Source organism: Hibiscus syriacus, unplaced genomic scaffold (assembly GCF_006381635.1).
Source record: "Hibiscus syriacus cultivar Baekdansim isolate YM2019G1 unplaced genomic scaffold, ASM638163v2 tig00110418_pilon, whole genome shotgun sequence".
In the NCBI taxonomy this organism is placed as follows: domain Eukaryota; kingdom Viridiplantae; phylum Streptophyta; class Magnoliopsida; order Malvales; family Malvaceae; genus Hibiscus; species Hibiscus syriacus.
This window is the reverse complement of record NW_024062730.1, coordinates 1,880,742-1,897,931: the sequence shown is the minus strand read 5'-3', so window position 1 is coordinate 1,897,931 and position 17,190 is coordinate 1,880,742. Positions and strand designations below refer to the sequence as shown.

The window sequence follows — 17,190 nt, the reverse complement described above, 5'->3', positions numbered from 1 at the left end:
AGATATTGTGCCACTCCCTAAGGTTGTCCTAGATACTTTGCAATGAGATCATCTGTTTGTTTGACCTTCTATTGGGCGCGTTCCAAACGGTATCACCATTGCAAAATTCCTTCGTACGAACAATAAGGAGTTGATTCACCCTTCTCTGAAGATTTCAGACTTTGATTTCCAGCTCATTCACTTGCTTTCTTAAATTCTTAGCTTTCGAGTTACTTTCTTGACTTTGCAGTGCAGTTTCTAACCTTTCAATCTTGCTTCTTAGTTTTTGGTTTTGAGTTTGATTTTCCAATATTCTTTTCTCCAATGCCTCATTTTCTTTAGCAAACATCTTGGTCTGGTGTTTGCTTTATTTGAGCTCATCTTTACCTTCATCAGCTTTTCTTTTCAGACATGTCAACTCTTGTTTGCTTGATCCTTCGGCAATCTAAGTCTTTACGACCCATTGATAGGTTGATTGGAGATCGTTGAAATCTGTCCTGAGCTATTTTTCAACCTTTCTAATTTGATCTGCTCTCCCTTTATGGATATCTATCTCAATTTCTTTGTGGTAGACTTTTTCTTCCAGCTTTTGTAGAGTCTTTCTCCACTGCTTTCTTTCGATCTCAAAATCTTGTTTTGCCAATTTTAAGGGAGATGGTATAATTCTTAAATTTTCTTTGATGGGTTGAACATTCTCGAAATTAACCACTGGAATGTTGTCGTTGACGCGGTTGATTCTCCATTGTTCATATTCAGGTGAGAGCTTTTGATTGAAAGTAAATAAATTTACTCGATAAATCCAGTTCCAGGCCTCAGCAACCTTTCTGATTTTTCCTTGTACTGATCATTTCTTAATGCAAATTCTGATTCGGATAAACCAGATGTCACAGAAATAAACTGTCTTGATCCATATTGTCTGGAGACCATCAAAGGTGCATATCCTATGGAACCCCAGATGCCAGGCAAGGGAACCCAATCGTGCTCTCCACACTTATATGTTATGTTTGAAGAATTATTCCATGAAGCTCGCCATAATACGTCTTTATCTTCAAGGTTTCGAAAGATATTCATCAATTTTTCCTCGTCATATCCTCCGGGCCATTTGCGAGAAAGGAAATATTGTAGAGGTGAAAAACCTTCTAGAAATACTCGTCCAGGAGCTCTTTCTTCATGTTTAAAATGGTTCAGAATCCATATCAATAATAGGGGTGCACAACCTATAAAACGCCCCTCTCCCTCACGTCTGCAAGAATTCAAGGAACATAATGTTTCGGCTAATATGACAGGAGCTGGATCTGCATTCTTTTTCAAATTTTCAAACAGGTCTACGATTAATATATCCACATGCCCCATAATCTTTGGGAAAATGATTAATCCATAAATTCCTAAAGCCAGTATATCAACATGCTTCCCTTTGTCAGGATGGTGGTAGATTACTTCTTTCAAGGCAACCCAAGTAATGCATTCACTATCACTCTTTTTCTTAATATGTCTTGTAGCCCATTCCTCACTCATTGCGGTCAATAAGAGCACTTTCTTCTTGAAAGGAGCAGTGTTAAGTGACTTGATATATACCTTGTCTTCGTAGATTATTGGACAGCGGATAAGAGCTCGATATTCTTCTATAGTGGGTGTCAAATCATCCTTGCCAAAAGTGAAGCAACTGTAAGCAGGGTTCCAAAATTGTGATAGGGCTTTGAACAGATGTTTGTCAATAGGAATATCCAAAAGATAAACAATGTCGCCATATAACTAATGAAATAACTGCTTGTTTGCGGTTTCCCATTTCTCCCATATTTTTTTAACTCATCCAGGTTATTCTAGCTAACGTTGATATGTGTATATTTGACCAGATCTGACACGTATCCAAGTGATATACTATTTCCCTTGACAAGTTGAGACTGCTCAGACTATCTTAAAACGACTGCATTGTCTTCTACTTCATATTGGACACTTTGTTCCATATTTCCATCTCTCTATATGTAATTAGTCATGAATCAACACCATGCTATGAAAATGAAGCATAAAATTAATCAAAGATAATTAAAGCCTAATTTTTATTTAAAACAAACAAACCTAACCATATGATTTGTAGTTCGCATGCATTTATTCAGAAAATAAATAAAAATAAAAAACTCAACATGCTTTTCCTTGTGTGCTAAATCTTACAAAACTTAATCGGTCTGGGTTTCGTCTGAACCTAAGTTCTAAGTTTCACTATATGCTGGGTTTTGGCTCTAGGGTAAGAAGGGTCAACGAATTGTCCTTTGTTGGTGTCCCCTTGGACTGCCAAGCCCTCAGTCCTAGTCCATTACAGACTTTAGGATTAAGTTCAATTCGAAGGAACACACTTCCTTAAGCCCATACATATGTGAAAACCACACGAGGAACATAAGCTGTGAGCTCAAGGAATAGTCCCCTATCCCATACGGAGATAAGAGTGGGGTTTTAGATCATGTCATGAATGTAGTGCCTAGTGGGTGAGGAAAAGCATAAAATAATATGTGACATATTATTCTATTTTTAATGACCCAAAATTAAATATGTATACATAAAAACAAAAGGTTAGTAAAATAATATAAATATTTAAAACAAAATTAAAACAAACTTATTATTTACTGGAAAAACAACTAATTAATAAATTGGTGGTTGGACTCTCATTTGTTTTAAGAAAATCCCTAGTGGAGTCGCCAAGCTATCGAGACGTTTCTTTGCCTTGGCGACGGAGAGTGCAAATAGTACACCCCAGACGGTGTAACTAGCCTCGAAAAAGTAAGTGTTTATCCTCCATAAATCAAATAAAACACCAAATTGTAGAGTCGCCACCAATCTTTGATATGGTGAGATTGGTCACCAAAATGTCGTATTAGTTTAATAAAAATTCCTAAGAATATTATTAAAATAATACAACTTGGGTCTGCCAGAAAAATAAGTTCGGGAGTCGGTTACGTATGGGAAAGAATTAGCATTCCCACAACCCCCAAAATTAATACCAGTATTTATTAATTAGATGTCTTTGCAGTAATTGATAAACTTGCTTTCTAAATCTAAATTTAATATAGATAATTACTAAATAGTATTAAACATACATATCATTAGTCCTATTAATATATTAAAAATATATTATAAAGTTATAAAATATACTAATATTATAATTAGCATTATTAAAATGTAAAATGAAAAATATTAAAATTAATTAACATGATCTAAATTATTATTAGAGTTATATACTACTAATGTAATTTACCCTAAATTATTAAAAAGTTCAAAATATAAATTATTAAGAATATCAAGGACTAAATACAATATTTATACTAATATATATATATGCAGTAGTGATCGAAACATAAATAAATAAAATTAAAAGACAAAATTAAAATATATAAAACATGCTTTTGATGAATAAATTGCATGGTAACAAAATTACAGGGACTACACGTACAATTAAACCATGTGCGAATTTACCCAGAAGCCCCTCCCCAAAACGACGTCATTCGAGGAAGGGTATAAATAAACCCTAATCGGCCTATTAGAGAGATATCTCTCTCATTTCCTCGTTTGACCAGAGAGAAGCTCTCGCTTCTCATTGGATTTCCCTCACCGGAGGGAAATCGTTCCCGGCTGGCAGCCGATCACCGCCGTCAACCGCCACCACATACCACCCCCATGGTGACCGGATATCAACAAAATATACTAAATCACTCCCCCTTTTCCCTAAACAAGAATCCAATACCCTTTTCTCCAAAAACACCCTAAATCACAGTAGATATAAGGAAATATACCTTTGATGATTCGTCTTTTCTGGCGATGAATAGAAGTACGTGAGTGCCCAGAAGAGGCTAAGGCTTCTCTCACTCTCTTCCTTATATTTTTCTGGACTTTGGTTGCTGTGTATTGGGTGGTTTGCTTGCTATCTTGCTCTCAGTTTGCTGTTGTGAGTATTGGTTATTGCTTTTTGTTGCTCTTTTTCATTGTTCTCTCTTCTTCACAGGTTCACCCTATTTATAGGATCATTCGAGTCCCCTTTTGGAGCGGTTAAACGAATGAACCCCAGTGAGTCACCGAGCTACGGTGGTGACTCACCCTAGGGGAGATGAGCTGTGCGGTGGAGAGGCTGGGTGCATTAAATGCACCCAGATCTTGTAGATCCGGCGAGGACGTGGCTACTGCTGATTGGTAAGTTCATCGACGGGGCATTATCATATCTACAGCGGTGTCGGAATAGCCATAGGGTTACAATGAGTACCCTAGGGTTTGGCTGGTTCGGTTCTGGCCGTTAATTTGCTTCTGATCGAGTGGCTGAGGAAGCTTGCGGTGCTGGAATATATGTGAAACCCTAAACCAAACTTAGGTCCGCTCATTGGGCTTGTTGGACTGCTCTGGTCAGATTTGGGCCTGAACCGATTCTGTTGGGTTGCTTGGATCAAATCTGGTTGTAATATGGGTTCTGGACTATGCTTGTAATTGGGCCTCGGGTTGTAATCGGGCTTAATGCATTTGACCTATAAAATTGTAACAATTATTTATAATAATAAAATAATGTAATTATAATATATTATATAATTATATTGAAATTGAATTCAGAAGAAAACGATTGTTGACAGGTGGTTGATGTCTATTTCAAGGTTTTTGTTTTTATATTAGTCTTAATAACACATATGCAATAAAAATGATCTGAACTAATAACAATATTAATATTCGTGTAAGATTTGATTTGAATGCTTGTTGCAAATGAGTAGGCTAATCAATTATAAAAGGAGAATCATACTTGTTACGGTTCCGAGCAAGTGACCAAGTACTTGGATATTGAAAAATCAATCCTTTAAGCCTATAATCAAAATTATAGTCGGATGAAGAACACACATTTAAATTGAAAGTTTGGTAAGAATTGATTTTCATTATTTTATTTTCAGCTTTTTTTCTTAATTTTAGTTTCATTAGTCAAAACCCCTCATTTTACTTTTATTGCTTTAACATTGAGATTCTAATTTCAGCTCTCTTGGGATTTGACCTGATATCGCTATTACTACAAGTTAGTTTAGTAAAATCAGTTTTTATTTTGCATGACTTCGACAATCTTGTTAATCTTCGTGATTATGAAAACCTTAACAATACAAAAGATTATAAATATACTACATAGGTGTTAGAAACTTGAAATGAAGCTCTTTTAGCTAGCTAATACTCTTTTTCTCTAGCCAACAAATATACAAGGATTTCCTGACATAAAAAAGGTTGTAAGAAGTGTTTGACACAAATTAGAATCCTAATGGAGTATGAAACCATCCACTTGGGACTATGGAGACTTAAAAAGAAAAAAAGAAAGGAGGAAGACAAAGAGATGAGGCTTTTGGCCAACAAAACACACACCCACTATAGAAAAAACCCCATAATATCAGTATTATTTTTCCTCAATGATCTAATTGCGCTTTTAATCTCTTGCACTTTGACCCTGAACCAAAAATACCCTTTTAAAATCAATTGGGCTCAATTTACATCCAATCAATCTCACACTTGACCTAAGACTTTAACTGCGACCACCTCATGGTTCATCTCCCTCTCGGGTAAAACCAAAACTACTAACTTGCAATTTAGTGTGTTATGAAAATGATATAATTTGAACATTTATTTTATATTAAACCTATATAAAAAGAATTTTTCATGCATATTGTATGCACATCTGGTTGCACAAATTGCATAGTATCATAAATAGCTACTTTGGGTATTACCCATCCGCCATGAGAGTTTATAAACAAATACAGATCTTTGGTATCATTCTCTATACTGAAGTATACCATAAGACCAATAAGTTGATTCAAGATCTCCCTATAAACCCCTTGGCCTAAAAAAGTAATCTTTCTCGATAAAGTCGGTTGATTAGGATAAAATTGTATCCCTTAGTAGCAGTACATGTACCTTTTGATGCATACAGTTCAACAAAAATTATGAAAAAAAAATTAATGTGTAGATTCCAAGCCATCCTTCATTTTTTATAGTGGGCCTTTTCTAACTTCTAATTTCTAATGAAGGGGCTTTTTCTTACATTTTTCAAATCAAATGAAATTAAAAATGAAATTAAAGAAAAATGAGTTTTGGCCCATTTTCCTATAATATAGAAAATAATTCGCTAAACTTATCGCACAAACTTTTTAATGATCTATTTTTTTCATTGGGATTCAATCCAAATCACGATGTCATTTTCTTGTTCCTGAATGGGTTTCATCAATTTTTATTCAATTTGTTTTAGGTTTATCCTCTACTCCGAGGAAAAATATGTCCGATTTTGATTTGCGCATATAGGACAAATGACCTAATACCACGTCTTTTTGATATGATATCATTTACTTTTTTATTTTATTTATTTTAATTAAATTCCTTTTTCTTTCACGTTTTCCTCCAAATATTCAACGTATTTCTCATATTATTCGATTGATTAACAATTTGAAATTGCTCTTATTTCTATTTAAATTTTTTTTCATTTTAAAATAAAAAATATTTATGATTATGATATTAGTGATAATCATAAATATATTACCAATTGGTTTTTTTCTAAACAGAGCCTGGATGCTTCATTTTATCTGTCCAACCAAGCCAACCATAAATCATTCTAATTGAAAATATTAATCTGGATACCCCCAAAAAAATGAAATGGATCTCTAATTGCACTTCATTAGATTTCACCCCATAAATTTTTGATAATTCAATCAATCTTTTTTTTGGCGAAATAGAGGATATCTCGATCGGGCGAGAGAACGGGGGAATCCCATATGACCCAATATATTTGACAAGTCGCATACGTAAACCCAAACTGCATCTTTCTACCCCAGATTTTGAAAAGGAACTCTTGGAACACCAATAGGCATTAAAGGAAAGAAAAAGAATTAAATATTATATTTCACTTTGATGTGGAAACGTAATAGTGGTCTTAATAATATTGGCCTTTATCTCTTTATCATATTTTATACATAGATATAATTTATCATATTTTATACATAGATAGAATAAGGCCATAAAATAAAGATAAAGAAAGACATAATGAATGAATGAAAGAGAATTCTTACTAATAGGTCCTTTGAATGATGAACAAATAGAGATGCGTTCATTCATAAAAAATAGGATCAACCCCATTGCGTATTTATACTTATTGGGTATAGAATAGATCTGCTTCTCTTTTTTCTTCTGAGCCGAATTCTTTCCTTATTACTAATGGAATAGAACAAATATTAATAATTTCTACAAAAGAATCACCGAAAAGGGGAGGTATCCCAATGCAATAAAGTTATATAGTGTCTATTTTTCATTGATATAAGGGGTATTTCCATGGGTTTGCCTTGGTATCGTGTCCATACTGTCGTATTGAATGATCCCAGTCGCTTGCTTTCTGTTCATATAATGCATACGACTCTGGTTGCTGGTTGGGCCGGTTCAATGGCTCTATATAAATTAGTCATTTTTTACCCCTCCAATCCCGTTCTTAATCCAATGTGGAGACCAGGTATGTTCGTTATAACCTTCATGACTCGTTTAGAAATAACCAATTCATGGGACAGTTGGAGTATTACAGGGGGACTATAACAAATCCGGGTATTTGGAGTTACGAAGGTGTGGCCGGAGCACATATTGTGTTTTCTGGCTTGTGCTTCTTGGCAGCTATCTGACATTGGGTATATTGGCATCTAGAATTTTTTTGTGATGAGTGTACAGGAAAACCTTCTTTGGATTTACCAAATATTTTTGGAATTCATTTATTTCTCTCAAGAATGGCTTACTTTGGCTTTGGCGCATTTCATATAACAGGATTGTATGATCCTGGAATATGGGTGTCTGACCCTTATGGACTAACTGGCAATGTACAACTTGTAAATCCGACGTGAGGCGTGGAAGGTTTTGATCCTTTTGTTCCGGGAGGAATAACCTCTCATTATATTGGAGCGGAGACATTGGGCATATTAGCAGGCTTATTTCATCTTAGTGTCCGTCTGCCCCAACGTTTATATAAAGGATTACGTATGAGAAATATTGAAATCGTCTTTTCCAGTAGTATAGCTGCTATTTTTTTTACATCTTTTGTTGTTGTCAGAACTATGTGGTATGGTTCAGCAACTACCCCATCTAATTATTTGGTCATACTCGTTATCAATGGGATCAAGGATATTTCCAGCAAGAAATATATCGAAGGGTTAGTGTTGGGTTAGCCTAAAATTAAAGTTTATCATAAGCTTGGTCTAAAATTCCTAAAAAGTTAGATTTTTATGATTACATTGGCAATAATCCGGCAAAATGAGGATTATTCAAAGCGGGTTCAATGGACAACGGGGATGGAATAACTGTTGGGTGGTTAGGACACCCTATCTTTAGAGATAAAAAAGGGCGTGAACTTTTTGTACGCCATATGCCTACTTTTTTTTGAAACATTTCCAGTTGTTTTGGTAGACGGAGACAGAATTGTTAGAGAGGATATCCCTTTTAGAAGGGCAGAATCAAAGTATAGTGTCGAACAGGTAGGTGTAACTGTTGAGTTCTATGGCGGCGAACTCAATGGAGTGAGTTATAGTGATCCTGCTACTGTGAAAAAATATGCTAGACGTGCTCAATTGGGTGAAATTTTTGAATTAGATAGTGCTACTTTGAAATCCGACGGTGTTTTTAGTAGCAGTCCGAGGGGTTGGTTTACTTTTGGGCATGCTTCGTTTGCTTTGCTTTTCTTCTTCGGACATATTTGGCAAGGTGATAGAACCCTGTTCAGAGATGTTTTTGCCGGTATTGATCCAAATTTGGATGCTCAAGTAGAATTTGGAGCATTCCAAAAACTTGGAGATCAAACTACAAGAAGACAAGTAGTTTGATGCAAGATTGCTTTGTTATTTTTCGCTTATATTTTCTATTTGTTATTTGACATAGGCTGCTAGAAAAATCTTGATTAAAATCGTTGCCTTTTCCTTTCCTTTTTCTTTCTTTATTTTATTCGGGAGATGATTCCAAATAAACAGGTACGGAAGCTATAACTGTAAACCACGATCGAATTTATGGAAGCATTGGTTTATACATTACTCTTAGTATTTACTCTAGGGATAATTTTTTTCGCTATCTTTTTTCGAGAACCGCCTAAAGTTCCAACTAAAAAATGAAATGATTTTTCATTATCTCAATTGAAGTAATGAGCCTTCCAATATTGGGAGGCTCATTACTTCAATCAGTCCCTGTGTTCCTCGAATGGATCTTTTAATTGTTGAGAGGGTTGCCCAAAGGCAATATATAAGGCATACCCAATAAAACTTACAAGTAAACCAGATATAAAGATGGTGACTAAGGTTGATGTTTCCATTATTATATAATTTCAAGATCACAATGGATCTATGATAAGATCGTTTATTTATAGTGGAATGATATACTAAGTCAACAGATCTCACTGAATACAAAATAAGATTTATGGCTACCCAAATCGGTGAGGGTAATTCTAGATCTGGTCCAAGACGAATTGTTATGGGGGATTTTTGAAACCTTTGAATTTAGAATATGGTAAGGTAGCCCCTGGATGGGGAACGACTCCTTTAATGGGTGTCAAAATGGCTTTATTTGCGAGATTCTTATCTATTATTTTGGAGATTTATAATTCTCCCGTTTTACTGGATGGAATTTCACAAGAACCACAAAGCCTCACTTTTTAATAGAAAAAGTGAAACTTTTAGTTCTCGAATTTTTAGCCCATTCTATTTCGGTAGTTCGACCGCGAAATTTATTTGTTTTTGTATTTTCGGAATATGAGTGTGTGACTTGTTATAATTGATCCTATTGATAGTACAGAAAATGGGTCTGTCATCTTGACCGAGATAGTTTTATCCCGTCGGATAGTCATTCTAGTATCTGGAGCGCGGAATATATGAAATGGATCACAAAGTATTTGGACTATGATTCATACTTACTATTCAAACCTCGTGGCCGAACTAAAAAAAAATGCAAACAAAGAAGGAGTTTTATTATTTATAAATATAAATCGAAATATTTTTTATTCTTTCAAACTCTCATTTAGTTTATAATTTTTTTGATCAAAGGACAAACCTTTCTTTTCTTTGTATTTTTATTTATTCTATTCATTGAATAAGAGATGATCCACTGGTTCTTCACATCCACCATGCAATGCACGCAATTATTGATAGACAAAAGAATCATGGTATGCACTTTCATGTACTAGCTAAAGCTTTACGTATGTCTGGTGGAGATCATATTCACGCTGGTACAGTAGTAGGTAAACTTGAAGGAGAAAGGGAAATAACTTTGGGATTTGTTGATTTATTTCGTGATGATTTTATTAAACAAGATTCAAGTCGTGGTATTTATTTCACTCAAGATTGAGTTTCTCTACCAGGTGTTCCGGCCGTAGCTTCGGGGGGTATTCACGTTTGGCATATGCCTGCTTTGACCGAGATCTTTGGAGATGATTTCGTACTACAATTCGGTGGAGGAACTTTAGGACACCCTTGGGGAAATGATCGGGTGCCGTAGCGAATCGAGTAGCTTTAGAAGCATGTGTACAAGCTCGTAATGAGGGACGTGACCTTGCAGACAAGGGTGCTGAAATTATCCGCGAGACTAGCAAATAGAGTCCTAAACTAGCTGCTGCTTGTGAAGTATGGAAGGAGATCACATTTGAATTCAAACCAGTGGATACTTTAGATAAAGAAAAAGGATAAAAAGAAAAATTGACTTCAAAGCAATGAATACTTTGTAATCCAGTAATTAATGCCGGTTTGTTGAATTGCAATTAAACTCGACCCAATCTTTTACTAAAAGGATTGAGCCGACCTTATTATCTTGTCTATATTTTTTATAGATATATTTTTATCTAGATATATCTTAAATACAAAATCTTAAATACAAAAGACTAAACACAACTTAAATTTTCTCCTAGGTCCATAATTAATCTTATATATATGTATGGATCCTTAGGATTGGTGTATTCTTTTCTATCCTATATCCTATGGTTTCGGATCATGGATTGAACCAAACATCACAACTTCTTCTACCCATCCTGTATGTTGTCCTTTTGGTTCTATGTTGGAATAGAAACTTATTCTATTGTATTAGTAGACGAGATTTTACAAAACATTTATTGTATTAGTAGTAGAGATTTTACGAAAAAGGGTCTTGATGGGAGAAAATTTTATTTTTTCAATTTTTTCAGTGCGAATTTTACACAACATGGGGAAATCACTATTTCGAATTGAAAATTGATATTTCTAATTGAAAAGAAAAAAAGAGCTCTATCATATATAATGAAATGCTAGTCCAGGTTCTCACAAAAGAGAATCGTTTCCTTCAACATTCACTCATTGTTTGTTAATAACCCTAGTGATTGTATCTAGTATGCGTATTCTGATAGGAAATAAAATATTCAGTTGATTTTTCATCGAATGCCTATTCATCTATTGTACTTTCATGTAAATAGAGGCAAGAAAGCTCTATGGAAAAATCATGATTCAATTTGATCTTGTCTAAGGGGGAATTAGAATACATATGCGGGCTAAGTAAATCAATGGATAGCCTCGGTTCTATTGAAAATACTAGTGTAAACAAAGACCCGGCTAGAAATGATACGGATAAAAAATTCATGATTGTAGTGACAGCTCTAGCTATTACAGTAAGGTTGATCATTTAGTTGGCGTCAAAGACATTCGAAATTTCATTTCTGATGACACCTTCTTAAGTAAGGATAGTAATCAAGATAGTTATTCCATATATTTTGATAGTACAAATCAAAATTTTGAGATTAACAATGATCATTCTTTTTTGAGTGAACTAGAAAGTTTTTTTATAGTTGTCATAATTCTAGTTATATGAATAATAGATCGAAAAATGATGATCTCCACTATGATTTTAACTTGTATGATACTAACTATAATTGGAATAATCACATTAATAGTTGTATTGACTCTTTTCTTCGTTCTCAAATCTGTATTGATAGTTCCATTTTAAGTGGTAGTGACAATTCCAATGATAGTTATATTTATAATTACATTTGTGGCGAAGGTGGAAAGAGTAGTGAAGACAAGAATTTCGATATAATAACTCGTGAAAATGATAATGATTTAACTCTAAAAGAAAGTTCTAATGATCTCGATCTATACAAGCATTTGTGGGTTCAATACGAAAATTATTATGGATTAAATTATAAGAAATTGCTTAAGTCAAAAATGAATATTTATGAACAATGTGGATATCATTTGAAAATGAGTAGTTCAGATATAATTGAACTTTCGATTGATCCAGGCACTTGGGGTCCTATGGATGAAGACACAATCTCTCTGGATCCCATTGAATTTCAGTCTGAAGAAGAGCTTTATAAAGATTGTATTGATTTTTATCAAAGAAATACTGGATTAACTGAGGCTATTCAAATAGGCACGGGTCAACTAAATGGTATTCCTATAGCAATCGGGGTTATGGATTTTCAGTTTATGGGGGGTAGTATGGGATTCGTAGTAGGTGAGAAAATTACCCGTTTGATCGAATATGCTACTAATAATTTTTTACCTCTTATTCTAGTGTGTGCGTCCGAATGTGCACGTATGCAAGAAGGAAGTTTGAGCTTGATGCAAATGGGGCCAAGACCAAATCTTATCTATTTTTTTCAAGACTTAGATTCCAAAGATACCTATTTAGTAGAATATTGTATAAAATTCGGCTTTTCCAAACCGAACATAAATGAAACCTCTTATGCATACGTAAACATGATATAGGGTTAAATAAATTATAGCAAGTACCGAATGGATGTATGAAATTAAAGTCTATGTATCTAGTAGATCTGTATAGGGGATCATATAAAAGGGGATGATTTTAGATCTAAGCAATTTGATGAATTACTTCTAAAAGTTCATATCAAAATATCAAAATAATACTAGTTGATGAGAGTTACTTCGGAAACAAAAAAAGTAAAGTCGATTTTTTTTGTTATTCTCTCAATTCCAATAAAATGCAACTGGATCTAGTATGTATGAGTTGGCGATCAGAATCTATATGGATAGAATTTATAGTGGGGTCTCTAAAAACAAGCAATTTCTGCTGGGCATTTATCCTTTTTTGGTTAATTAGGGTTTTTATTAGTTAGAAGTTCTAGTTATCTTGGTAGGAATTTGATATCTTTATTTTTGTCTCAGTAAATAGTTTTTTTTCACAAGGCATCATAATGTCTTTCTATGGGATCACAGGCCTCTTTATTAGTTCCTATTTGTGGTGCACAATTTTTAGGAATATAGGTAGTGGTTATGATCGATTCGATAAACAAGAGGGAATAGTATGTATTTTTCGTTGGGGTTTTCCTGGAAAAAATTGTCGCATCTTTCTACGATTCCTTGTGAAAGATATTCAGTCCATCAGAATAGAAGTTAAAGATGGTATTTATGCTCGTCGTGTCCTTTATATGGAAATCAGAGGCCAGGGGGCCATTCCCTTGACTCGTACTGATGAAAATTTGACTCTACGAGAAATTGAGCAAAAAACTACTGAATTGGCCTATTTTTTGAGTGTATTGATTGAAGTCTTTTGAAATGAATTTGCAGAATAAATGCTTTCTCTCTAGTAGGAAAAAACTCAAGTCAAGAATCCTCTTTTTTCTATAGCAAAACTAAACTGAAGTTTCTTCAGAATGCCTATTCGAACCAAAGTAGACGTATACGGAAGAGTCATAACATAAAAAAAGTTTTTTTCCACAAAAAATTGTTTTTATGCGTTTGTAAAACCACTCAACTTAATCTTAATTCAATAACAAAACAAGCAAAAAATCAAAATAATGGATTTGTCTCATATATCAAAGTATTTCAAAATAAGGACTTTCTATTTTATTTTCAATATTTGGAGTTGATACGTTAGATACAGAATATAGCTAGGGCGCTCATTCGTTTCAAAATCTGAATAGAACAATCTTTATTATTTGAGGCGGTTCTTTCGGGTAGTTATCAAAAGAGGGAAATTGCTTCGAATTTGATCAATTGAGATATCTGGAAACAATAACAATATCAATATAACAATAATATAGATATTTCATTTGAACATCTTTCGCTCCAAGAAAAGAAGACTGTTGGTTGTAAGAGATGTGAATCCGCTTGCCAACGGATTTCTTGAGTGTTCGAGATTCTTTATGGCATGAAACAACTCGAAGTATGTGTCTAGCTTATTGATATGTTCTAGAAAAGAGAACCCCACTTGAATAAATTTTTAATCCATTTGAATTTTTTACTGAAAAAACCCGTGCTCAGTGCTAAAAAAATTCTTTCTAAGCACGAGTTTTTCTGGTCCAAGCGTATCTTGTCTTTACCACGAATTATTTCCCTTGGTTAACAATAATTGTAGTTTTACCAATATCTGCAGGCTCTTTAATTTTCTTTCTTCCTCATAGAGGAAATAAGTTAATTAAGTGGTTTACTATGTGTATATGCATATTTGAACTCCTTCTAACAACCTATGCATTTTGTTATAATTTCCGATTGGACGATCCATTAATCAAGCTAGTAGAAGATTATAAATGGATAAATTTTTTTGATTTTTACTAGAGATTAGGAATAAATGGACTTTCTATAGGGCCCATTCAATTAGTCATTGCTCTAGATTCTTTAGGGGTTATTACGTCCTTGGTAGCTCAACACATGTACTCTTTACCTACTTATGCGTTCATAGCACAAGACTTTACTACTCAAGCTGCATTATATACCCATCACCAATACATCGCAAGATTCATCATGACAGGAGCTTTTGCCCACAAAGCTATATTTTTTATTTGAGATTACAATTCGGAACAGAATGAGGATAATGTATTGGCAAGAATATTAGACCATAAAAAAGCTATCATACCCCATTTAAGTTGGGCCAGCCTCTTTCTAGGATTCCATACTTTTGGACTTTATGTCCATAATGATGTCATGCTTGCTTTTGGGACTCCAGAGAAACAAATATTGATTGAACCCATATTTTCCCAATGGATCCAATCTGCTCATGGTAAAACTTCATATGGGTTCGATGTACTTTTATCTTCAACGAATGGCTCATCATTTAATGCGGGTCGAAGCATATGGTTGTCTGGCTGGTTAAATGTTGTTAATGAAAATAGTAATTCACTATTCTTAACAATAGGTCCTGGAGACTTCTTGGTTCATCATGCTATTGATCTAGGTTTACATAAAACTACATTGATCTTAGTAAAAGGCGCTTTAGATGCGCGCAGTTCCAAGTTAATGCTGGATAAAAAGGATTTTGGTTATAGTTTTCCTTGCGATGGTCCGGACCGAGGTAGTACTTGTGATATTTCTGTGTGGGACGTATTTTATTTGGCGGTTTTCTATATGTTAAATACCATTGGATGGGTTACTTTTTATTGGCATTGGAAACACATCACATTATGGCAGGGTAACGTCTCACAGTTTAATGAATCTTCCACTTATTTGATGGGATGGTTAAGAGATTATCTATGGTTAAACTCTTCACAACTTATCAATGGGTATAACCAAGTACCAAACTCTAAGAATATTTTGGACTAAGGTTGTAACCAATAACTAAATGAAAAATAAAAACTCATCAAATGACCTTAATGATAAAAGAAAATATTGTTCTCTCTAGAGATTCTAGATTAAAGCAACTACATCTGTAGGGTGTGTATGTTATCAATCGATTAAAAATATTATAAATAGATAATATCTTGCAATCGTTTCGAACTATTCAAAAATAGATAAATAAAAGACTTAATATAAAAAAGTACCTAAACTATATCATTTTTTTCATTTAGGTGTCTGAACTTTTTTTTTCCATAAATTTAGGTGCCTATCATTACAAACTTTACCATTTTAAACGTCTTAATCGTAACTATCATTAAAAAAGCTTGTTAAGTGACACATTTTGTCTTTTATTAATTTTGAAAATTTTATTTTAAAACATTTGCAAATATTATTATATTTAAAAAATTCTAATATATCTTAAATTACCAAAACCCCCAAATTCCTAAAAATCTCAAATCTCTAACTTTATCTCCCTTCTCGATAACATTGAAGGGTGAAGATAAGTTTGAATCCCAATCCACGCATGGCTGTCAATTTTATGAGTTTGCTTTGCTATTTCTTCCGTCTTCTCTTTTTGTTGGTATATAATAAAATTTGGAAATTGCTAAAAAAAATTATTAAATCCCAAAACCAAAGTGAAAGAAATTATCTTTGAAATTAACGTTTAGGTTATGTATAGGGGTGTAAACGAAATAAATTTAAACGAATAAAATTATGTTTGTGTTTGTATTTTTAAACATGTTCATGTTTGTTTAAATTTTCAATATCGTATTCATATTCGTTTATTTATTTTTGAAGATGTTTATATTTGTTCGTTTAGCGTTCATGAAATTTCCATTTAATGTCTGTGAACATCAAAACATGTTTATTTGATGTTTGGTCTTTTTATACCTTTTTATTTGCGAGCCAAAGATAAATGATGAACTCATGTATCTAGTCCTTAAATTTCCTATACTTCACAATTTAAACTCTAAAATTTATCTTATATTTAATTTAGTTCATATCTTCATCAATATTTGATATGTTAAAAAAAGAAAAAACTGAATAAATAATCTTATAAACGAGTTAATCAACGAATTTATAAATGATCTGATAAATAAATTGATAAATGAGTTTGTTGGTCAAAATAAACAAACGAATTCATTCATTTATTAAAGAGAAAATAATCTCAGTGACCAAAAATGCCTTATAATATACGATTTTAACCAACTTTTTTTGGATTTGCCAAAATGACCAACAAAATCGCAATGCGAAATAAAAATCACAACGCGATCTCCAGAATCGCAAATCAGTTCCCAGAATCGCAACGCGATTATGAAGAATCGCAATGCGATAGTACAAATTCGCATTGCGATTTTCCAGAATCGCAACGCGAATATGAAAATCGCAACGCGAACATATAAATCGCAACGCGATTCTGACTATCGCAACGAGTATCCGTAAAATCGCAACGCGTATCCGTAAATCGCAACGACAATACGTAAAATCGCAACGCGTATCCGTAAATCGCAACGAGAATACGTAAATCGCAACGCGTATCTGTAAATCGCAACGAGAATACGTAAATCGCAATGCGTATCCGTAAATCGCAACGATTACGTAAATCGCAACGATTACCTAAATCGCAACTCATTCCATCTCCATCTATCACTCTCTCCGGCGACATCCGTTC

The 17,190-nt window shown here is 33.7% G+C and overlaps 1 protein-coding gene and 1 long non-coding RNA gene across 2 annotated transcripts; one reads left to right on the top strand and one right to left on the bottom strand.

Annotated features, from left to right (window-relative positions):
* Positions 1-8,625: 8,625 nt before the first annotated feature.
* LOC120124382 lies at positions 8,626-9,380 on the bottom strand. Its single transcript, XR_005516272.1, has 2 exons — positions 9,165-9,380; positions 8,626-9,120 (listed from the first exon to the last, which is right to left on the bottom strand). It is a non-coding gene; the product is annotated as an uncharacterized LOC120124382 (long non-coding RNA).
* Positions 9,381-14,562: 5,182 nt separating this feature from the next.
* On the top strand, positions 14,563-15,503 carry LOC120124440 (photosystem I P700 chlorophyll a apoprotein A2-like). Its single transcript, XM_039143119.1, has one exon. It carries the CDS (start codon positions 14,889-14,891, stop codon positions 15,501-15,503), a length of 615 nt encoding a protein of 204 aa, XP_038999050.1. The 5' UTR covers positions 14,563-14,888.
* Positions 15,504-17,190: the final 1,687 nt, after the last annotated feature.

Bases quoted from the DNA above. Each gene is read 5' to 3' on its own strand.
- LOC120124440 (XM_039143119.1), top strand. From the start codon at position 14,889: ATGCTTGCTTTTGGGACTCCAGAGAAACAAATATTGATTGAACCCATA.